At 35.5% G+C, this 24,611-nt stretch overlaps 1 protein-coding gene across 3 annotated transcripts; it reads left to right on the forward strand.

Moving 5' to 3' along the window:
* Positions 1 to 536: 536 nt before the first annotated feature.
* LOC128041922 (uncharacterized protein C216.01c-like) lies at positions 537 to 2,032 on the forward strand. 3 transcript variants are annotated; one of them, XR_008197034.1, is made up of 4 exons: positions 537 to 776; positions 1,131 to 1,198; positions 1,323 to 1,391; positions 1,606 to 2,032. XR_008197034.1 is itself a non-coding variant. In XM_052632845.1 (4 exons), the coding sequence occupies exons 1-4, from the start codon at positions 1,088 to 1,090 to the stop codon at positions 1,773 to 1,775; spliced, it is 276 nt and encodes a 91-aa protein (XP_052488805.1). In that variant the 5' UTR covers positions 784 to 1,087; the 3' UTR covers positions 1,776 to 2,032. The 3 variants fall into 3 exon arrangements, 2 of the variants coding, with proteins under 2 accessions (XP_052488805.1, XP_052488802.1); XM_052632845.1 differs by lacking the exon at positions 537 to 776 and having other exon boundaries at positions 784 to 1,198; positions 1,606 to 1,681; positions 1,756 to 2,032; XM_052632842.1 differs by lacking the exon at positions 537 to 776 and having other exon boundaries at positions 784 to 1,198.
* Positions 2,033 to 24,611: the final 22,579 nt, after the last annotated feature.

A 24,611-nucleotide genomic window follows, 5' to 3' on the forward strand; every position in this document is an offset into this window, starting at 1 on the left:
TGAGTTGAGTGGGTAGTGGGCAGTGGCTGGAGGTTTGACGATGGTGAAGATCAAATGGAGAGAGCAAAGAGGATATATATGATGGTGGGGATGACGGTGTAAAGTGGCGGGTAAACAATGATTTAAACGTTGAATATTCACCAAAATGGAGAGAATCATTCGAAAATTAAGGGCCAAGATACTCGTACTAGAGGTGCTCATTGGCCGGGCGGGCCGTCCCAAAATGGAGAGAATCATTCGAAAATTAAGGGCCAAGATACTCGTACTAGAGGTGCTCATTGGCCGGGCGGCCCGGCCCGACGGTCCGCCCGAAATATGGGAGGATTTGGGTAAAAATATAGGCTCGGAATATGGGCTTGGGCAAAAAACGAGACCCGTTTAGAAAACGGGCCGGGACTCGTGCACCACTTTTTCGGCCCAAGCTCGGCCCGGCCCGATATAATAAATATATTTATTTTTTTAATTTTAAAATATTTTTACATACTTTTTTAATTTTAAAATATTTTTAAAATACTTTTTTTAATTTTTTTAATTTTAAAATACTTTTTTTATTTTTTTTAATTTTAAAATATTTTTAAAATATTTTAAAAATACTTTTTTTAATTTTTTAAAATTTTTAAAATAAAAATGGGTCGGGCCGGGCCGGGCCTAGACTTATGATTTTTTTTCGGGCTGGGTCTGAGCAAAATCTTAGGCCCATATTTCGGACCGGGGCGAAATTTTTTATGGGCCTGACCCGGCCCGGCCCATAAGCACCTCTAACTCGTACTGTCATGGTAAGTTTTGATGATGTGAAATTTTATGTTGTTATTGAGGAATAAATGTAAGCTTTTGCAAGTGATTGATAATTCAAGTAAATTTTTACATGAATCTTTAGGTTTAGCAATCCATCTTTCATTGGTAATTAGGTGAAGCTTGTTTAAACCTGTGTTTGTTGCTTCAAAATTGGTTACTTTTCTGAGCTGCATGTTGGTTCGCCATTTAGTATCGGCTGCATTTTGTTAAATTCTGGATTTTCTGCTTAGTGTTCATATGATGTTCTTGTCTACATGCCCCAGAATTGATTATTTGCTTGATAGTTTATACCATGGTTTCATTAAGACTGAAGATACTTTCTTCCTTGTATGCAGATGATGCTGATGTTCCTCAGGTGCAACACTATCGGCTTTTTCTGAAAGAACATGTTGTTTTTAAGGAGGTATTGTATTCTTGAATGTGTCTTAATGAAATGATGGAGGTTTAGACTTGGAAGAAATTTAGATCAGGAAGAAAATCCAGGAACCTTTAAAAAGAGTTCATTTTATGATATTTGATTTTTACAGGCTATTCCAATTAAAAATCCCCTCGCCCTGTCAAAGATACACCAGACATACAGAGTTGGTTATTTGAAGGTATGCATGTTAAAAACTTTATTTATGAGTTTCACTCTCGTCTTTAATCTTGTAACTCTTGCTTTTGATTGTTTCTTTGACTGCACATATAATACAACTTACATAATGTATTAATAATTTTGCCTCTATTGGTTATCAGATGAAATTAACTTTGCATGTTGCATATTACCATGCCATCTGAAGTTAATATCTTTATCTTTTGTTCTTTTTCCAGGTCTTCACCATAGAGTATTCTCTAATATGCAAAATTTCAGATTACAAGAAGCTTTATAGAGCATTCTCTATTTTGGGTATAGTTTTTAGTTATAGTATGTATTTAGTATTTAAAGATAAAGATATACACTGATTCTATAGGTAAAAGTAGGTTTCTCAACTTCCCAATAAAAAAGAGACAGTTTATGGAGCATTGGACAAATGGGTAGCTTGGGAGACTGAGTTTCCATTGATTGCAGCTGCAAAAGCTTTACAAATTTTCAAGAAGAGGAGCCAATGATTGCGTGTTATTCAAGTATATTCAGTCTATTGGTATTCTTACTTTGTATTTTCCAGCTTCTAAAATACATTCATTGATGCAGGGAAGCTTTATATGTTCAATAATTTTCCATTAATATATATTATATTAAAATAGCCTTGTATGATCAGTATTCTTTGTGAAGTTTGGCAAATGTAAAAATGAAGTTGCATGAGAGTTTGTGATTACATACATTAAATCTATATTATTCATTTTACTTTAACATGAGATTCTTATATACACGTCTAGCAACATAAATAAATTAATGAAAATATGTTAAAAATATATATACAACATAACAATTTCATTAGTTCTTTTGCTGTATTTCAGCATCTGTTTAGAGACAAGATATTCTTCAAATTACTCTTTTAAATTATTCTTTAAATAACATATAGATATATATGATAAATTATTTGTTTAGCTATATTTTGAAGATAATAAAGCAGGTTATACATTATTTTTATTAATTCATATTTTAATAATTGTTGTATTAAGAATATTATTAAATTATATATTATTATTAAATTATATTTAATAATAAATTTATTAAAAAGGATTAAATTATGTATTATTGTTTTTATTAAATTATATTTAATAATAATCCTATTAAAATTTAATAATAATAATCATCCTTCTAACAAAATTTTTGCTAAGGGTACTCTGGTCATTTCAGCTTCTTTTCTTATGCTATTACAACTCTATTTTATTCAACCAAATACAAGAATATTATTACAGTTCTATTCTGTTACAACTCTATTCTTTTACAGCTCTATTCCATTACACTGAACCAAACGCGGTGTAAAAGTGATACCATACGTATAAGTAAAACTAAAAAAATGAATTTCAAGAGTAAATAAAAAATTTTTAAAAGTGAAATTTATTAAACAATGAAAAACAAAATATATATAACTTAAAAATAATATAAATTCAAATAGACTTGTGAAATTATTTATCATTTTGGAATACTTTCTAAGAAATAGATTAAGAAGCCATGATTAGTGGAGTTTCAGCAACGATAATCACAAAGAGAAGGCACGTAGAGGTGGGAGAGAAAAAAAAAGGTAAACGGTAGCAAGCCTGGAGGTTGGTACTAGCACTAGGCAAAACAAGAGAGAAAAATAAAATGACTTGGAGAGAAAAGAAAAAAATGTTTAACTATTATTTAAATCCTAATTGAGGTGATATCATGAGTCAATCAAATACTAACTCGATTGAAAAATTATTAAATAATCCTCACATATTTGTAATAAGTTATATTCTTACAATAATATTTTTATATTTTAAAACCTATGTTAAGATTCAAACTCATGTCACTAGAATATAAAATTTTTTTACCGCTTTAGCTAAAGATTTATTTTGATATATTTATACATTTCAATGTTATTACTCAAATTATTTCACCCGTATTGTTTGAATTTAATATTTTATAATATTATTAATTGAGTTGATGTCACCTTGTTATTAGTTTAATGTATTTATCTATTTAAATTTCCTTTTAAACATAACTTAAATTAATTTTTATTTTAATTTCGTACATATTGTATAAGTGTTATATTATTAGTTTCAAACATTTCATTTTATTATTTATTTATGTTATTTCTAAATATGTGATTTATGGGTGTAAAATTTCTAATATTAAATTAAACCGATTTTGGAAAAAAAAACCCAAAATTGAGTTTGTGTTGAGGTACAAAATGATAGTGACGGTTGAGGTATTGGAATTGGGTTGAAGAAGAAGCGTGACAACTTAAAATATTCATTTATTATATAGATGTTTAAGTTTAAGTTTAAATAAAAGACAAAGTTTCAGAATAATAAAAGTAGGTATAAGGTTCCATTATCTCTTTCATTTATTATATAATCATGCCTTTTTCTTTTTAAGGTTGTTTTATAGGAATAAAATGATTTACATAATGACTGGAAAAGGTTAACCACCTACATTTATTTTCTTGGGAAGGTAATGAATTAGGTAAAAATCAAATAGTTAGATTTAGAGTTTTTTTGATGAATTGTGAATTTATTTGAGGTTAGTAAAAAAATATGAATGATGGTAAAATTAAATATTATAATAATACTATAATCTCAAATAGAAAGAAAACTAAACTAATTTTATTGTTTGAAATATATTATAATATTTAAAATGCCAATGACAATGTAAAACAGGCAGTTAGGAAGAGCGAAGAGGCAGCCAACACAAGTTGGTGGTGGGGAAAGCATCCATTCAAGATGGGTAGCCACCCTATCCTAGTCATTCCAGCTCTCCAATCAACATCTCCATTCGCCTCTCTCTCTATAGTTTTATATAAACGTTTTAAAACATATCACGTTAAAATTAACATTTTAAATGTCTTTAATATGTTACTTATTTTTTATTTAATATTTAGATAATGTTATATTAAGTTTTTATTTTTAAAAATATTTTATTTTACAAAATTTTAAACATTTCTTTTCAAGAATAACGAAATTCTTTTACCATTTAAACAATATATTATAGTTATTTTATATTTTAAAGACTTTTTAAAACTAATATTTCTTAAGAATTTAGTTCTTTTCTAGAATAATAATTTAGTTCTTTTATACTATTTAAATTTTGCTTAACATTATCTAAAAAGAATTCAATTTGTTTTAAATATATATTTAGTAGTGTTTGCTTATATATTATTTAAAAAATTACTTTTAAATATCCATTTATAAGTATTTGTTTATATCTTATTTAAAAATTATTTTTATAACACAATTTAATTATTTTTTTAAATTTGAAATTTCAATATTTAAATTAAAAATTAACTAATTTACAAAGAGTGCAGCAAACTAAAAAACTAAAAGAACATTAGTAAATAAAAATTACAATTAATAAATCTAAAATAGGATATGTAATATATTATTAACATTTTCAATCAGAATTTTAAAACATTTAAATTATGAAAATATGTTTATGTTAAAATTATTATAAAATTATATTAAAATTATCATAATTTTTTAAATAATTAAAATAAGAAAAGTATTTCTTCATGAAAAACATTTTGTTATCACCTATTTTAAAAGTATTATAAAATATCATTTTTAAAAAATAATATAACAGTAAATAGTAAATTTGTTTATAAAATTGTAATTTATTAAAATTATAATTTAAATGATTTAAAATAAAACTAAAATTAAAGTATTGTCTAATATTTTTAAAAATATTATTAATTTTTTATTCTAAAAGACACAATTAATATTAATCTATTTTAATTTTATTATAACACAACATTTAAAGTATGACTTAATATTAAAAATAAAATAAAATAAAACAAAATATAAATATAAATAATGATAAAAGGAAAATAAAAACAAAATGATTATTTACTTTTAAAAACATTAATAATAAATATTGTTTAATCAAAATACAAGAAATATGTATGATTTTGAATTAGATTAAAATAATTTAAAATAAATTTAAATTTCAAATAATTAGAAATATTTAAAATTTAAATAATAATTGAAAACTATTTTATAAAAAGATGTGTTGTAAAAATATTCAAAGTGTAAAAGAAAATTATTAAAAAACATTAGGTTTATGTCTATACTAATAAAAGTTTATCTATTAACAAAATTATTTTCATGGTTGCAAAGTAAAACCCTAATTTCATATTTATAATTTTAATTTTTTCCTCTTCAATGATAATTAAGATTATGCAAATGAGTTTTCAAAATGAAAAAGAAAAAAGAGTACAAAATAAATCAAGTTTAAAATTATTTAAAATTAAAAATAAATAAATGAAATGCATTATCTTTATAAAAATAAAAATGAAACATATGTTTCGGGAAAAATTACAAGAAAAAACCCTTTTTTTTTAAATTTACCGAAATGGGCCCAATATTTTATTATTTACCAGAATGACCCATTTTCCCCGAAAGCGCGTCCACGTCAGCGTGATGTCAGGGGACGTGGCAGAAAAACGCGTCCCTGAGGGCGCGCTTTGCTTACGTGGACATAAATCGCTCCCTCAAGGGCGCGTTTTGTTGCCACGTAAGCGCTTCATTGGGGACGCGTTTTGCCCGCGCGTGAATAGTAGCAACGGCTACTTTTTTGACCGTTGGTGACCCCCCAACCTTCATTTTTTTCACAACTAAATCCTTTCTCTCAATTTCTCTCTAATATTCTCTCAAATTCCTATTTAAAGGAGCTTCAAATTTTTAATTATTTTAAAAATAGTTTTAAAATTTATATTTTTGAATTCTTTTTTTAAATTGTAAAATTTTTTACCAATTTAGCAATGGCCAGGGAATTGATTCGTCTTGATGACAAGCATATATCCGTGGAACAAATGAAAATGGTAAGTGTTAAATTTAATTTTTAAATATTATTTAGGATTTTTTTATTTATGCAATTTTAAATAATTATTATTTTATTATTTTTTATAAAAGTCTGTCGACCGGATATTGCAATGTTATATCCGCAATATGCATGGTCCCCCATCACCGTTGGTAGAGAACTACCTGCGGGAGGCGGGTTTTTGGCACGTGGCGACGGTAGGTCGGGGATGCAAGTTGGACCCGAAACTCATCAGTGGGTTGATTGAGAGGAAGAGACCCGAGACGCACACATTCCATCTTCCATGTGGAGAGTGCACTATCATTTTGGAAGATATCAATTTGCAATTGGGGTTGCCAATGGACGGGTACGCAGTCATCGGGTCTGTTCAATCTGGTGATTGGGGAGCGGTATGCTACGAGCTGTTGGGCACTATTCCGGAGAATATTAACGGAGGTCGAATTGAGATAGGCTGGTTACGAGACACATTTCGGGATTCGGATGATGATTTAACCGAAATAGAAAGAATCAGATATGCTCGGGCATATATTCTTCAGATAATTAGAGGTTATCTGATGCCGAACTTGTCACGGAACCTCGTGCATCTAAGATGACTGCTGAAACTCGTTGATTTTTGAGCAGCTAGTGAATTTAGCTGGGGGTCTACCGTGTTGGCAACATTGTACCGGGAGATGTGCGGGGCGACGCGACCGAATAAAGCGAAAATCAGAGGCTGCTTGTCACTACTGCAGTAATGGGCACAGTTTCGCTTTCTATTTTTACGTCCTCAAGTGGACCACCCGTATACATTCCCACTTATAACGAGGTAAATTTTATATTAGATTTTACAATTATTACGTAGATTTAAAATATAATCGAATGCTAAAAATTTATTTAATTAGGTGGAACCATCCGTCAAGTTATGCTCGATTACCTACCTTTCTTAAAGATATACGACTTCTATTGGACTAACGGTCGGAAGCACAAGTATTAAATAAAATATATATTTCCATAATGAGATAGTCGATTGGTATTTAGTATTTAGTACATAACTAATATTTCCATCATGGTCATATAGTTTGAATGGACACCATACGAGGATCCGACAATTCGGGCAGTAATTTCGGATGAGTACTTGCAAAATCCAAACGGTTGGCATGTGAAAGTCCCATTGGTCAACTTTACGACTGTGGAGATGCACCAGTCGGACAGAGTATTACGACAATTTGGATTTCGACAACTGGTTCCCGTGACAGCTGAGGTGTTGGATGATCATCACAAAATCGACCTACGACAATTGCATACGGATTGGCCGAGATTCTGGTCACACTATATCCAAATGTGAGAAGATCGGTATGACTATATACCTACTCGAGAACCGATCATTGTTCTAGTTAGCGTGCGTGCCGGAATACATGCCATGGTTTAGGATCCATGGCAAGCCGTATTTACTCTCGCCAGAGGAGAGGCAGCGGCAATTACGTGTCCAAAGGGAACGGCGTGGCCCTTTAAATCCAATAAGAAGGGACGACAACGCAGGCCCATCAACGAGGCCCAGAAATTCACCTGGTCCATCATCAGCGCCCATAACTTCATCAGGCCCAGCAACAGCACCGACACAGTCACCCGACCTAGCAGTTCAACCGACGATACCCATGGTACAGCCTTTTCAGATGATGCCAAGTGTGTATCCTAGCCCTTTTATGTATCCTAACCCTTATATGTTTCCTTTTCCTAGTCCCATGGAAGGTTGGAGTCAATGGCCCGGTTCATCTCTATTTTCGAATACGCCGAGTGGACCGCCGATGTATAGGCCATCGTCACATGAGGGATCACAAGAGGGGCGTCAGAGAGCTCTTCTTTTTACCAAACCCTATCACCGTATGGGTTTCAAACACCTTCTCCGTTGGTGATGCAAACACCTTCACATTCACTATTCTACCAAGGTGGCTTATCATCCCAACATCGACAACTAGATCCCCTACCGAATGAACCAGAATCCCCGTCGGAAGCTGGACAAATAAGGAATCCAGCGCGTAACCATCGACAACCGCCATGTGGCACTGAATCCGGTGGGCATGGAGATTGATTTTTATTTTAATTTCTTTGTACAAAATAGTTTACATTAATGTAATAAAATACAAAATAGTTTATTTTAAATATTTTGATATTATTTGATGTAATAAAATACAAAATAGTTTATTTTGAATATTTTGATATTATTTCATTTAATAAAATACAAAATAGTTAATATTCTTAATAATAAAAATTATTTTAAATAATTCAATATGTTGAACACTTGACATATTATTTCATTTCACAAAATAGGCAAATATTCTTAATAATACAAAGTTGTTTACAATGACGTTCAACTATTGCAATTTGGGCATGATCGACTTGTATGGCTTGGATTCCTACACCATCGGCACAACTTGCCTTGACTGGCTATTTCTCGGATATCCATATTGTTACGTATTCTAGTCGAGCAATGTCGACCCTTCGGTTTGCGACGCAATTCTCTATTCGGTAACAGCTTAAAAGGAGCAAGCGCGTCCACGTGGGAGCGATTGAAAAAATTCTTCTGATAAAGCATCCTGCTTGAAGCGTATTTATACTATTTGCTCAGAAACGTCAACTTGAAATTATTTTTTCAGGACCTACTGTAGCAAAAGCGCGTCCACGTGGGAGCGATTTCAGAAATTCTTCTGATAAAGCATCCTGCTTGAAGCGTGTTTTATATTATTGGCTCAGAAACGTCAACTCGAAATTATTTTTTCAGGACCTACTGTATCAAAAATGCGTCCACGTGGGAGCGATTTCCTTAATAAATTTTTAATTAAATTACTCACGTAACCCTAAACCCTAATTTAATTGATTTTTTCTTAAAAAACCATAAACACGAAACCTAATCCAATTTTGAAAAAAATTATAATTAATTTAATTAAGAAACCCTAAACCCTAATCCCTTATTCGTTTAATTTTTTTTTCTAAAACCCTAAAAATCCTAAAAACCCTAAACCCTAACCCTAACCCTAAAAACCCAAAACCTAACGTGGGAGAAACGGGCAAAACACGTCCCCAGAGGAGCGCTTATGTGGCAGCAAAACGCGCCCTTGAGGGAGATATTTATGTCCACGTAGGCAAAGTGCGCCCTCAGGGATGCGTTTTTTTGCCACGTCCCTTGACATCGCACTGACGTGGACGCGCTTTCGGGGAAAAGGGTCATTCTGATAAATAATAAAATACCAGGCCCATTTCGGTAAATTAAAAAAAAGGCATTTTAATGGTGTTTTGCCCATATGTTTCATTTAAAAATTTTAACAAATAAAATGAAAAAAAACATATATTATCCTAAAATACTCTCTTAATAAATTTTAAAAGTATTTATTAAATTGAGTTTAAATAAAATATAAATTAAAATGAGAATGAAAAAAATGCTATTTTGAGCAAGCATAAAACGTTTTAAGAGTTGGTAGTGGTTATTTTGAACAAAACATCAAAGATATTATCGAAAAAGGAAAAAAATAAAAATTAATCAAAGCAATGAAAAAAATCATGTTTTGCATAGTAATTTTAGCATAATGTTTATAAATATGATAGATAAAAATACAAAAAATTGAAAACAATGTGAAATTAAAAAGAATAAAAAGTAAATATTTAAAAATCGCGTCCTTTACTGAAATATACTATCGACTAAAAGAATTAAGAAAGATTATTTAAAAATATATTATATGGGATTTCAATAAGATTTTAAAAATAATTTATTTTAAAATTACAAATTTATTTTAAAATTTTTTGTAAAACTTAAATTTGGTATTACTTTAAAATCATATATATACGAATATCACTTCCTTTATTGTTTATATTTGATGGGACTAATCATGGTTATAACCCTTCACTATACCTAAATTCGAAGCTTAATTATTCTAATATAATTAGGTATAATTTAGTATCTCTATTTTAGGGTAAATATAAATGAATAAATAAATACAAAGAAAAATAAAAGATTGAAAGAAAGGACTAAACCAGAATCTAAGCAAAATTTAAAGTAAAAAATTAAAATAAAATAAATAGATTAAGTAATCAAATAAAGTAAATGACTAAAATTAAATGCGCAAAAATAAGCGGGGGGCTAAATAAGGAATTAGCCTCATCCCCAGGACACGTGCCCTTTCCTCTGCAGATCAACGGACTGGGGACCTAATTGAAACACGAAAAAAATCAAGGGTCAAATTTAAAAACATCCAAAAGGCGACAAAGGACTAAATTGAAGTGCATTGTGAAAGAGGAAGGGTTGAAAACGCAATTAGCCCTTCCGCTTAAAAAAACACGCGGATCTTTCATCCAGAGCGGGTTGGGTCGGGCTGCCATTAGTGAAACGACGCCGTTTTTGCGCTCATTCTTTGGCCCAAAATGGCGCCGTTTCGAATAAGCTATAAAAGGTTTTTTAAACTAAAAAAAAATCACTCTTCCCCTCGTCTAAAAAAAAAACAAAAGCTTTCTCTCAACCCTCTCCCTCTCCCTTGAGTCTGACCATGGCTCTGTCTGTCGGACCGCCGCGGCGGCCGCTGGTCGCCGGCGATTGCGCCGCCGTCCATGGTGGCCGAAAAGTAGAAAAAGGCTATATTTTTGGCTTTTCAACTCCCCGACCCTAAAAAACGTCATTTTTCATCGAAAATGACGAACCTCGACCTCCCACGACGGTGCAAGACGCGAAAAAGCGGTAAGTTTTCGGTCTTTTTTTTATTTTCTATGTTTCTTTCTAAAAAATAAATGAAAACGAAGAAAAAAATAAAAGAATAATAACAGAAAATAAACTACCTTCAAAATTTAGTTTTGATAAATCTATTTTTGAAATATTTCTGTATTTTTTTGTATTCCTTCTTCGTCCAAAAAACAATTACATTGCGTTGGGGCTTTTATAGCCGAATAGATACAATATTTTTCTTTTTTTTATATTACTTTTTGTTGCTTCTCTGCTATCTGTATTGCGTGCTTTCTGTTTTTTGCTCTTGCAGGCAAGGTCAACAGAGGAGAAAGGCTGACCCTTACCATTTTGGTACAAGGGAGGTAGCCCTCGAGCGAGAGGCACGCTGAGGCGGCATGTGGAGGGGTGCGGCGCACAAGGGAGGCTAGGGTTTCATCTGTTAACTAAAGATGTTTAGGTTTTTGGGCCACTTGGGCTATTAGGGTTTTTAGTTTCTTTTTTAGGTTTTGTAATTTAGGTAATAGGTTTTAGATTTGGGCTGGTAATTTGGGTCTGATTTTTTTTGTAATGGACTTTGACTAATTTTGGGCTTTTGTTTAGTTTCGGGCCAGGGCAAAATAGGCCTATTACAGCTGCCCCTCTTTACTCATTGTCTTGTAACGAGAATAGAGCAAAGACTTTAAAAGGGCCGATTTTGCCCGACTTCACTAAATCTTGACCTCTTGGCGCTCATCTTCTTCAAGTAGCCTCTTTCTAACCCACTGCAACTTCGGAGGTATAGAATTTGTCATTGCAATCTAATCCACTGCAACTTTAGGGGGACGAGATTTGTAGTGTTAGTCTGCTCCACTGTAACTTCAAGGAGATAAGACTTGTCATGGTAGATTTAATCCGACCTACTGCAACTTCAAAGGTATAGGATTCATCGTTTTAATCCTCTTCACTGCTCTACTGCAACTTCAGAGATATAAGGTTCGTGGCTTTGATCTGCTCCACTGCAACTTCATGGAGATAAGATTTGTAGCCAGTCTTCAATCTGCTCTACTGTAACTTCAGAGAGATAAGATTGATTTATTTTTAACCTGTTCCATTGCAACTTCAGGGAGACAAGGTTTGATATGATCTGCACTACTGCAACTTCAGAGAGATAATGTCCGTAATTTATAGCTTCAATCTGTTCCACTATGACTTCAGGAAAATAAGACTTGATATGATCTGCTCTACTGCAACTTCAGAGAGATAAGATCTGTAATTTATGACTTTAATCTGTTCCACTGCAACTTTAGGGAAATAAGATTCGTTATCTTCAGTTTGCTCCACTGTAACTTCAGGGAAATAAGACTTGTAACTTTATCCTGCTCCACTGCAACTTCAGGGAGATAAGATTAGTGGCTCCAATTTGCTCCGCTGCAACTTTAGGGAGGTAAGATTCGCCGTGATGACTTCAATCCATCCAACTGCAACTCAGGGGTATAGGATTTGTGATTTCACTGATTTGTTCTTTGGGGAACAATACCTGTAAGAATCCATTTCATGGACCTATTTATACCTAGTGTTTAGGATGTCATGATCAAAATGAATCAAATGTTCTTTACTAGATGTGTAGGAATAATATTTGCATGAATGCAAAATGTCATTTTTCGAGAATAATCCCTCTTTAATGCTTGGGTTGTCATTGCTCGTTGTTCATCAAGGTTCTATCATTGATGTGTTACCATTCCTTCTTGTTCAGCTAGTATCTTTGACAAGAAACCCGAAGAAATAACCATAATTCAGACTATTCTTTCTCAAATGTTTCCAACCCTTAAATTTGGTTAGTTCTAAATAATAGTCCTGTTTTAGGTCCTCGTACTATTTAGAAGCTTTCAGAGTAATATGTAGAACTCTTTTTGCTTGAATATTATCATTCCATTAATCGTTATTTCAATAAAAAATGCTTGAAAAAGATTATCACAATGGACAAGATGAAATTTTGTTGAGAGCAAAGCTAAAAATGAATAGATTAATCGAGATAGCAAATTTTGCTAGAATACGAAATGAAAATAAATTAATCATGATGGCGTATTTTGCCAAAATAAAAAAACGAATAAAATGGAAATAGGTTCCCTAGATATCATAGTATGAGCTTCTCTGCCCAAACTTCTTGATGATCCTTTTGAACTTTATATGTGTTTAGAAGTCCAAGAAGACTTTATTGATGTCCCAAGATGCAGCATCATTCTTTCTTGCTAATTCAAGCATAGCAAGACTATCGCATGCCCCAACCTTAGATCAAAATTTGAATTGCCCTTTTCTCAGGTTTTCAATTCAAAACTCCTTTGGTCTGAAAGTGCCCTTTGCGGGTTTTCGCCTTGGCCTCTCCCTTTTTCTTTTTTTTAGGTGAAGTACTTATTGACTGAATCTGAATTCACAGGATTAGGCAGGTTTTTGCCATCCATCTCGGTCAATATCAATGCTTCTCTAGAAAAGACCTTCTTTGCCACATAAGGTCCTTTCCAATTTGGCATCAACTTTTTTCTAAAGTCCTTTTGTATGGGAAGGATCTTCTTCAGTACCAAGTCCCCCACATGGAATTCTTTGGGACGAACCTTTTTGTTTTAAGCTCACATCATTCGCTTCTGGTACATTTGACCATGACGGATAGCTCTTAGCCTCTTTTCTTTGATCAAATTTAGTTGATCATATCGGGATTGGATCCATTCCGCTTTATCTAACTTTAGTTCTGATAAAACTCGGAGGGAAGGAATCTCAACCTCAGTGGGCAAAACTTCCTCCATTTCATAAATCAATGAGAAAGGTGTTGCCCCGGTAGAGGTTCTGAAAGACGTTCGATAAGCATAAAGGGCAAATAGTAATTTCTCATGCCAATCCTTATAAGTCTCAGTCATTTTCCCTACAATTTTCTTTATGTTCTTATTGGCTGCCCACCGCGCCATTCATTTTTGGGCGATATGGCGATAAGTTGTGGTGCTTGATCTTGAATTGGCTACATACCTTCGCTATAGTGCTGTTGTTCAAATTCAATGCGTTGTCAGATATAATCCTTTCTGGCATCCCATACTAATATATGATCTCTTTTTTTAGGAATTTACTGACTGCTGACTTTGTGACGTTGGGGTAAGTAGTGACCTCTACCCATTTAGTAAAGTAGTCAATACTACGAAGATGAATTGATGCCCATTTGAAGCTTTTGGTGAGATCGGCCCAATGACGTCCATGCCCCACATAGAGAACGACCATGGAGAAGTCATGACATGGAGAGGTGAAGGAGGCATGTGAATTTTATCTCCGTAAATTTGGCACTTATGGCATTTTTTGGCATACTTGATGCAGTCTTCTTCCATGGTGGACCAATAATATCCGAATCTCATGATTTGCCTGGCCATCATGAAGCCATTAGCATGCGTTCCATAAACACCATCATGAACCTCTTCCAAGATTTGCTTGGCCTCAACAACGTCTACGCATCTTTGCAACACCTGATCCTTTCCTCTTTTATATAAGATCTCTCCATCTAAAACATAGTCACTGGCCAGCCTTCTCAATGTCCTCTTATCATTCTCAGTCGCTTGGTCGGGATACTAGCGATTCTTTGCATACCGCATTATATCGTGGTACCAGGGGTGATCGTCTTTTTCTACTTCTTCGTCAATGTTGTAACAATGGGCCGGAGCCTCGTAAATGCTCATTTGGATAGGTTTCACATCCTCTTGTTTATTTACTTTTATCATAGAAGCCAATGTAGCCTATGCGTCGACCATCTGGTTTTCATCTTGCAGGAGATAACAGATGCTGATGTTATTAAACTCCTCAATTAATTCAAGAACCAGCTTTCGATAATTGATCAACTTGGGGTCTCTTGTCTCTCATTCACCTTTGAGCTAATAAATTACTAATGCAGAATCCCCATATACCTCTAGCACCTTGATTTTGCGTTCAATGGCCACACAGGTACCCATGATGCACGCTTCGTACTCTGTCATATTATTTGTGCAATCAAAATCCAATTTACTAGTGAACGGATAATGATCGCTGTTTGGAGATACCAGGACTGCCCCGATTCTGTTTCCCACAACATTTGAGGCTCCATCAAAATTTAGTTTCCAAGGGCGGCCTTCTCGGGAGTCTTTTTCCGCGGTTGTAACATACATCAGATCCTCATGGTAAGTCAAAGTTTAGTGGCTCGTAATCTTCCAGAGCTCTACTGGCCAGAAAGTCTGCTATTGCACTTCCTTTCACCGCTTTCTGGTTCACATAGACTATATCAAATTCAGAAGTAGAATTTGTCATCGGGCTATTCTTCCATTCAAAGCAGTCGACTCCATCATGTAGTTCAGAGGGTCCAGTTTTGAGATCAACCAAGTTGTATGGTATAGCATGTACTGTCTCAATCTCCGAGTTGTCCAAATCAAGGCACAACACAACTTCTCAATTGGCGAATATCTTGCCTGACATTCAGTGAACTTCTTGCTGAGATATTAGACTGCTCTTTCTTTTCGTCCCGATTCATCATGTTGGTCGAGCACGCATCCCATGAAATTTTCAAATACTGCCAAGTACAGTATCAGTGGCTTGTCTGGGCAAGGTGGCATCAGTACTGGGGCATTGGGCAGGTAATGTTTGACTTTTTCGAAAGTTTTCTAGCACTCCTCATCCCATATGCCTGAATTGTGCTTCTGAAGGAGACGAAATATGGGGTCACACTTCTCAGTCAACTGTGAAATAAATCGAGCGATGTAATTGAGTCTTCCTAGAAAACCTCGAACTTCCTTTTGAGTACGCGGTAGAGGTAATTCTTGTATGGCCTTTACTTTGCCTAGATCGATCTCAATCCCCTTTTCACTGACCACGAATCCCAACAATTTTCCTGATCTAGCCCCAAAGGTGCATTTTGCTGTATTGAGCTTTAGTTGGAATTTTCTTAACCTTAGGAACAACTTCCTCATGACTTGCACATTCTCATTCTCTATTCTGGACTTTGCAATCATGGCGTCGACATAAACTTTAATTTTCTTATGCATCATGTCGTGGAATAAGGTTACCATGACTCTCTAATACGTTGCTCCCGCATTTTTTAGTCCAAATGGCATCACCTTATAACCAAATGTCCCTTACATTGTTATGAAGGTGGTTTTCTCCATGTTATTAGGATGCACCTTAATTTGGTTGTACCCGGAGAAACCATCCATAAAGGAGAACAGTGAATAACTAGCCGTGTTGTCTACTAAGGTGTCAATATGGGGTAATAAGAAATTGTCCTTTGGACTGGCTTTATTCAAATCTCTGTAGTCCAGCACATTCTCACTTTCCCATCTTTCTTAGGAACGGGAGCTATATTAGCTACCCACTCTGAGTATTTGACAACCTGTAAGAATCTAGCATTGAATTGTTTCTTAACCTCCTCTTTTATCTTCAGCAAAACATCAGGCCTCATCCTTTGGAGCTTCTACTGAACTGATTTACATTCTTCTCTTATGGGCAATCGGTGTACCACGATATCAGTACTTAACCCAGGCATGTCTTGGTAGGACCATACGAAGACATCCTTGAATTCCTGAAGCAACTCAATGAGATCTCGCTTTGTTTCCATATCAATGCAAGCTCCAATTTTCACCTCTTTTCCTTCTCCTAAGCTCACGATTTCCACTGATTCTTTATAAGGTAGGATCTGCTTCTCTTCTTGTTCTACCATTCTTAACAAATTAGGAGGTAAGTTACAACTTCGATCATTTTCAAAATCCTGAGAATCCTCCATACTCATGTCTTGCTCAAAAGGGGACTCCGAGTTAGTAGCAGTGTTGCTCACATCATTAATATCTGGAGACCTGTTATAGGGGTGAATGAAGGTTCAAAGAAAAATCTAAGAATAATTATATGCACAGTATGATTATGAGTGAAATGGAAAGAATAAAAGAATATTTGCTCAAAATGAGACTGAACGATGTATTTTCATTGAAATAAAATTTTGGACATATACCTTTTACAAAAGATTCTTATTGCTCCCAGGCTTAGGGCAACAAGTGTGTTCTGAGTATTACTCTGAGTTGGCTCTAAAAGTTACAGGAATCTCTTCTGCATTCCAGTTGTTCAGAACACTTTCAAGCTCATAAGGGCAGATGTCTGATAAATTTCCTTCTCCAAGTTCTTCCTCGGATATGGCGTTGATGCTCAGATTATCCAACATCTTTTTTGCAGTTTCGTTCCTTGATGTCTTCCGTTCAGGGTGAATAGTTCCCTCTGACACGAATATTCTGAATATGTGGGGGAAGGTCATGGGTTCCTATTTGGTCTCCTCCCTGCTCAAACGTACTCTTCTCCTTTCCTGCTTCTTCTCGAACTCCTTCCTCTTTTGCTTCGCATCTGCCCTATATCCCAAGCAAAAGCGGTCTCGTTTGTCCATTAACCTGGGTACTTCCACCATCCATTGGAGGTATTTCCTGAGTTCTTTTCCAAGTAAGGCTCCTTTCCCAGTCGTCATCTGTAGGCCCATCCTCATTGTTTTGGATATTCTAGGTGTCGGGATCTTGTTCCCTTCAACAATGAAGGTTGCATTTACAAACTCGAAAGATCAAAAGGAACATTCGATTGCTTCATCATCTGTCCCTAAATATGGTGCATTGCTGGTTACGGATGCGATGATGTCCTCCTCTGCGTTTATCGTCACCAGTCGACCCTCAGTTACCAATTTCAGCTTTTGGTGTAATGATGAAGGCACCGCCCCCGCTGAATGAATCCAAGGCCTTCCCAACAAGCGATTGTAAGAAGGCTTGATATCCATCACCAGAAAGTCCACCTCGTATGTGTTTGGGCCAATCAAAAGGGGTATTTCAATCCTTCCCATCACCCTCCTTTCGGTACCATCAAATGCCCTTACTATATTCTAGCATGTTTTCATGTGCGAGCTATCCACGGGTAGCCTATTTAGGGTAGGTAAGATGTTTAGGGCTGATTCATTATCAATTAGTACCCCTGACAGCGTATACCCCTTGCAGCAGGTTGTGATGTGCAGAGCCTTGGTCGATCCCATGCCTCTTGGCGGTATTTCATCATCGTTAAAAAATATGAAATTATCGGTGCTTATGTTACCAACCAGATGGTCTAGCTTACTGACAGAGATATCATTAGTGACATAAGTTTCATTTAATACTTTCATCAATGTGCTAGATGTACCTCCGAGCTTAAGAGTAAAGCTAGCACTGAGATACGAGCCGGTTGCTTATGTAGCTGTTCTACAACACTGTACTCGCTATGCTTTAAGAATTTTAGGAATTCCCTAGCTTCATTCTCGGTCGTTGGCTCCTTGATCGGTGATTCGAGTTTGACCGCCTTTTCATTTTTTTGCTCGATCGCCAAGGCTTTTCCTTTTACAGGTTCCGCTCTTGAACTTGCTAGATCGTAGCATTTCCTGCTATGTGTATAGAAGCCTACATCATTGCTCTGTTTCGAAGCGTTTATCGGGTTCTCTTCTCCCTGGATTGTCACGTTACAGTTATAGTTCTAAAGAACCCTTTTGCTATCCTTGTAGGGAAAAGATACAGGTTTTTGGATTATGACTCTCGGTGCCATTTGTATTCCCGCTTCATTGTTTCTTGGTAGTGAAATAATCACCACCGGGTGATTGACCTTTTGGACCCTTTCTGCTGATCCCTTCTCTAAGGTATAAACTTCTCCATTTTCTGATCCTTTGATCTCTTCATAAAATTCTATCTCTTTATTGTTCATCAGATTTTGCACTATGGTCCTAAACTCCGTACATTCTTGGATATTATGCCCCTCCTCGGCATGGAACTCGCAATATGTTCTTGCCCCTTTGGGCTTCCCTTTGAATCTTGTGTTATTAAACCTCTATTTACCATTCATTCCCAAACCCATTTCATTGGGGTTTTTACCTCCGACACGTTAGGTCCTGAGGGGTCATCAAGCTTTACGATACCCATCTTGATGAATCTTTCAACCAATTTCTTAAACGTAGTACAATTCTTAATTGAGTGCTCCGTTATCCCTGCATGGTATTCACATTGGGCGTTTGCGTCATACCACTTAGGGAACGAGGGTTGCATGGGTTTTAGAAAGAAAGGGGCTACAACATGTGCGTCAAATAGATTTTGATACAGCTCCCTATAGGTTATCGGGATAAGTGTAAATTAGAGTCTTTCCGTGTTCGGCCTTGTGTTAGATTTCTGCCTTGGGAGTCCCTGATGACTAGTGGTTACTGTCCTTGGCGAGCCAACGGTAATCGATTTCGAATAACCCTTGTTGTATGTGCTTACATTGTTCACCTCGCTTTCTTTCTTCCTTAAGGCCGGTCTTTTGGAGTTTTCCCCCGCGTCTATCTTACCACTTCTTATTACATTTCAATCATTTCACTGGACATTACTATATCCGAGAAACTCTTAGTGGCACCTTCTAACATGTGGTTGATAAACGGGGCTTTCAATGTGTTGATGAAAAATATTGTGACTTCTTTTTCCAAAAGGGGCGGTTGAACTTGTATTGCCACCTCCCTCCAACGTTGGGCGTACTACCTGAAGCTCTCGTTTTGTTTTTTCTCCATGTTCTGTAGTGTGATTCTATCAGGCGTCATGTCCATCACATGACTATATTGCTTCATAAAAGCTTGCGCCAAGTCTTTCTATGAACTAACTTTAGCACGAATCAGCCGGTTGTACTACTTGGCTGCAAACCCAATCAGATTGTCCTGGAAGTAGTGGATTAACAATTGATCATTATGGATATACCCTGTCATCCTTCGACAGAACATAGTGATGTGAGCTTTGGGACAGCTAGTCCCATTATATTTTTCAAATTCTGGCATTCTGAACTTAGGTGGGAGTACTAAATCAGGGACTAAACTCAACTCTTTAGCATCAATGCCACAATGATAATCGGTATTCTCTATTGCTTTAAATTTCTCCTCTAACGATCTACACCGGTCCTCAAATTGTTTTAGCAGGTCTGCTCTTGCCTTTTCCACTTCTGCCATGTCATCGAGATCAGGGACGACGGGGTTAGTTGAATTATCCCCCGGGTTAGAACCTAAGCCTGTTGAAAAATTCATCGATGCCAAGGCACCTGCCTGATATTGGGGTCTAATGGTGACAGGTACTCTTTGTGGACACATATCTGGTTGGGCTTGGGTGTTCGTTGGAGTAAAGCCTAGAGGATAAGCAAGGTCCTCGTGATTCTCCCTCAAATTGACTACAGGGCTCTTTTCTTTATCGTTCCCTCCAGCCAATAATTGTGCTAATTGGCTCATCAAATTTCTTTGGGATTCTAGCATCTGATCCCTCATGTCTTCTTGAATTCTAGCTAGTTGTTCTCGCATCTGGTCTTGCATCTCTTTCTGCAATTGTTCTAATCTTTCCAATCTTTGGTCCATTATTTTGGTTTTGGTGCGAGTACTGTAACGATGTTCGGTTGGTTGACTCTTGTTGGTTTCCAGATTAACTGAAATAATTTCATTTTATTAGGGACTTTTTGTGAAACTTAATGCATATGATGCAATGTAATGCAAATGCATGAAATGAATGCAAAAGAGGTATTGAATCTGATTCAATTTCATTACAAAAACTTTACTAGAAAACAAATTTCTTTACATAAAACATATTACATATACGTCTTTGCCCTTATACTCAAAGCCTTGACCTTTCTAAGAAGCCAAGCTAACTCTCGACCTCGGTCCGATTCTGACTCATATTTTAAGCTTAATACATCAGCCTGAATTGCTAGGGTTTGCAGATGATCGGCTACTTCTCGTACTTGAGCCACAGCTTCGCCCATGATGTAGTCTCTTTCTCTAATTTGGCCTTGAGAACGATCAAGCTACTCTTTCCACTATTCATTACCCCTCTCAATAAGCTCTACTCGGAGTTCACAATTTTGCAATGCATCCTCGAGCTCTCCTATCTTTCCCTTCAATTCCTCGATTTTACCTAAGCTTTCTCTTAGCTCGATCGCGAAATTGTGACTACGATACTGGTGAAGCGACTTCTCTAACTTGGCTACCCGAGCTCTTAACCCCGTCTTCTCATTTCAGCATTCTAACATACTTTCTTCCAAAGCATCTTCTCGAGCTCGAGTGTCTTGGAATTTCTTTTCCCACTGATCGAATTTAGTCTTTTCCTCTTTGATTTCCTATCGTCATTGCTCTGACGTTTTACCTAGACCAACATTTCTTATCGACAGATGCAACTTTTTATAGTTTGTTTTAAACCGTCCAAATCCTCTTCGGCCTTGTTCTTTCCTTTTCTTAATCTCTCGGCCTCTAGCTTATAGATATCAATGTCTAATCCTAAACGCATATTCTCCTCCTCTAGCTGCTCTATCTTCTTTCCCAGTTCTGAACTTCTTTTTTCAAAGTCTTGCTTGATAATCTCTGGCTCAGATGGGATTACTGGTAGATGTTCTTTCAATGATCGAGTGGTTTCTGGATTCGACATAGGAATATTGTCATTGACTCTTTGACTCCACCACCAACTATATTCGGGGGTCGTCATTGGACCTGCAACCAAGCTTTTCATTCGACGGGTTTGATTCCAGGTGTTAAACATTTTTCGAACCTTTTTCTTGTAATTGTCATCCTTGTAGGAAAACTCATACTGGGCCAGCCTTTGCGTTGCCGGTATGAATTGCCTCGATCTATACTGCCTCATCACGAGTAGAGAAGCTTATCCCATAGCTCTCCATATCCCAAGTAGAGGAACCCAGTCGAAATGTCCACATCGGTACAAAATTTCTTCGGGGATCATCCAAAGGGCTCTCCATTCGATGTCTTTATTTAGGAGATTCTGAAGTATCGCCATCCATTTTTCTTCTGAAATGTCGTCTCGCCTCGATGGAGCCACTAATTCTTTCAAAGGAGAGTAGTTCTCGGAGAATACTCGATAAGAAACTTTTTCTATTTTCCAAAAGTGGGTATGAAACCATGCTAATAAAAGTTGTGCACATCCGATAGACCTTCTCTCGCCTGCTCTTCGGCATGCACTTAAGGATCTGAAGGTTTTGGCCAGTATTGCCAGAATGGGCGTGACCCCTTTATCAAGCTGATCAAATAAGTCAGAGACGGCCTCATCTATGTGCCCTAAAGCCTTGGGGAAGATTACTAATCCATAAATACCTAAGGCGAAGACATCAACTCTTTTCTTCACATCAGGAAGTACTAGTATTAAATCTCTCACGCTTTTCCAAGGGATGCACTTACTATCACTTTTCTGTTGGATTCGGGCTGTAACCCACTATTCGCTCATCCCTGTGATGTTTATCAGCTTTTTTACGAACGTTGGAACACTGACAACTCTAGAATATGCCTTGTTAATTTGAATCTTTGGGCACCAAAGCAAGGTCGTGTACTCTTCCACGGTAGGCACCAAATCCACCCTTCTAAAAGTAAAGCAACTATAAGCAGGATTCTGAAACTGGGCAAGGGCTCGAAATAAGTGCTTGTCCACTTTGATACTGAGTAGATAGGGAAAATCACCATAATTACAGTAGAATAGCTGCTTGATTTCATCATCCCATTGATCCTATATTTCTTTCATTTCTTGAAGATTATTTTGGATTACGCTGACACGAGTGAAATCCTATAATTCTGACACGTATCCCTCTGTAAGACTATCCCCTTTCTCTTACTGCATTGTCTCGGCCCATATCCGGACAGCCGCATTATCTTCTACTTTATCAAGAAACCCCTTTTCCATGATAAGCTCTCTATTTAGATATCGAACGTGAATCAACACCTCTTTTATAATGAAAATGCTATGCAATCACAATAAAAGACAAACAAAGCAAGCCAGTAGTAGACATAAAGCTAGGATTCAAAGTAAACGAAAAGTAATAAATAAAATGCCTATTCGGGTAACCGCTAGGGTTTGGCGTGGTTCTACCTAGGTAAGCTCTTAGGGCTCATTACATACAGTTTGGTTCTAAAGTAAAGGTACCTGAACCGGCAGATTCTTCGATCCTCACCCATTATAAGCTCATACGGACCGAGTTCAATTCAGGGGAATAATCCCTATGGCCATGCGGAGATGAAAATCTCACTAAGACATAGGTACAGATGTATCCTGGAAGTGATTCACTATCCCATGCGGAGGTCAAAACCTCACGAAGGTGTAGTTTCTCACTCCCACTTAGAAGGGTATAACCGAGCGGTAATGTGATGCAATGTGCAAATCGTAAAATGATGAAGATCGTAACAAAAACAGATGAAATGCAACAAAATGACCGTAAATTTAAACCAAGTTTTAAATTTTCGACAAAAAAGACAAAAAGTAATCAACACGTGGCTTGACTCTTTTATTTTGATTCCCTAGTGGAGTTGCCAAGCTATCGAAACCATTTTTTTGAAATCGACTTTTATTTTTGAAAAATGAAAATGGGAGTCGCCACCAATCCTTTTTATTAGGTGTGATCGGATCACCTCGCAATTTGATCGTTTTAATAAATAGTTTGATTTCTTAAAACATTATTTTTCGGTCTACAAAAATCCAGAAAAAAGGTTCGGGAGTCGGTTATGCATGATGAAGGATTAGCACCTTCGATGTGGCCAAAACTGGTACCTAGTTGATTACTTAATGTCTTGGTGTCAAAAATTAAAAACTCGAAAATAATTTAAAATACGGTCCCTCTTTATATCGTATTATTTAATTAAAATTACTCGAATAAATCATACTTTTTAAAATGCCTCCTTATCTCGAAGAAACTAAATGTCACATCTCGTAAGTTAGGACACGACACATCGTATTTTTGAGAATAAGCTCGCCTTTATATATTTTTTTAAACCACATTTATTTTAATCTTAAAAGGATATTCAGTTGTTTAGGTTCAACGCGAGAAAAATCGAATCCCAGTAAGTTAGGGCACGACTTCTCAAATTTTCAAATACGGAATATTGCCTTTATTTTTCAAATTTTTCATTTTTACGAATTTGGGTAAAAATTAATGTTGTATTAAAATTGATATATGAATAAAATGTTACGCTAATGAACGACAACAACATAGATGCGCTAATAAGCAATTCATAATACATATCACTTTAATATCAATATTAACAATCAAATAATAATAATCAATAATAAAATAAATGATAGTTCTAATGACAAAATATGCATGAAATGACTATACCAATTTTTAAATATAATGAAGACAAATAGATAAATAAATATGTAAATAAATAAAAGAGGAAAATATTATATATAATATTGAAAATGAAGGGCTTAATTAAATGTAAATGAAATTATGGGTGCGATTTGTAATAAAATACATAAATAGATAGTAATAATAGATATAATAATAAATATAGTAAAAGAAACAAACCGTAAATGAGAAAAAAAATATGGAAAGGAAAAAAAGTGTAAATATAAATGAATAAATAAATACAAAGAAAAATAAAAGATTGAAAGAAAGGACTAAATCAGAATCTAAGCAAAATTTAAAGTAAAAAATTAAACTAAAATAAATAGATTAAGTAATCAAATAAAGTAAAGGGCTAAAATTAAATGCGCAAAAACAAGCAGGGACTAAATAAGGAATTAGCCCCATCCCCAGGACACGTGTCCTTTCCTCTGTAGATCATTGGACTGGGGACCCAATCGAAACACGAAAAAAATCAAGGTCCAAATTTAAAAACATCCAAAAGGCGAAAAATGACTAAATTAAAGTGCATCGCGAAAGAGGAAGGGCTGAAAACGCAATTAGCCCTTCCGC

The sequence above is a fragment of the Gossypium raimondii genome, chromosome 1 (genome assembly GCF_025698545.1).
Source record: "Gossypium raimondii isolate GPD5lz chromosome 1, ASM2569854v1, whole genome shotgun sequence".
Classification (NCBI taxonomy): Eukaryota; Viridiplantae; Streptophyta; class Magnoliopsida; order Malvales; family Malvaceae; genus Gossypium; species Gossypium raimondii.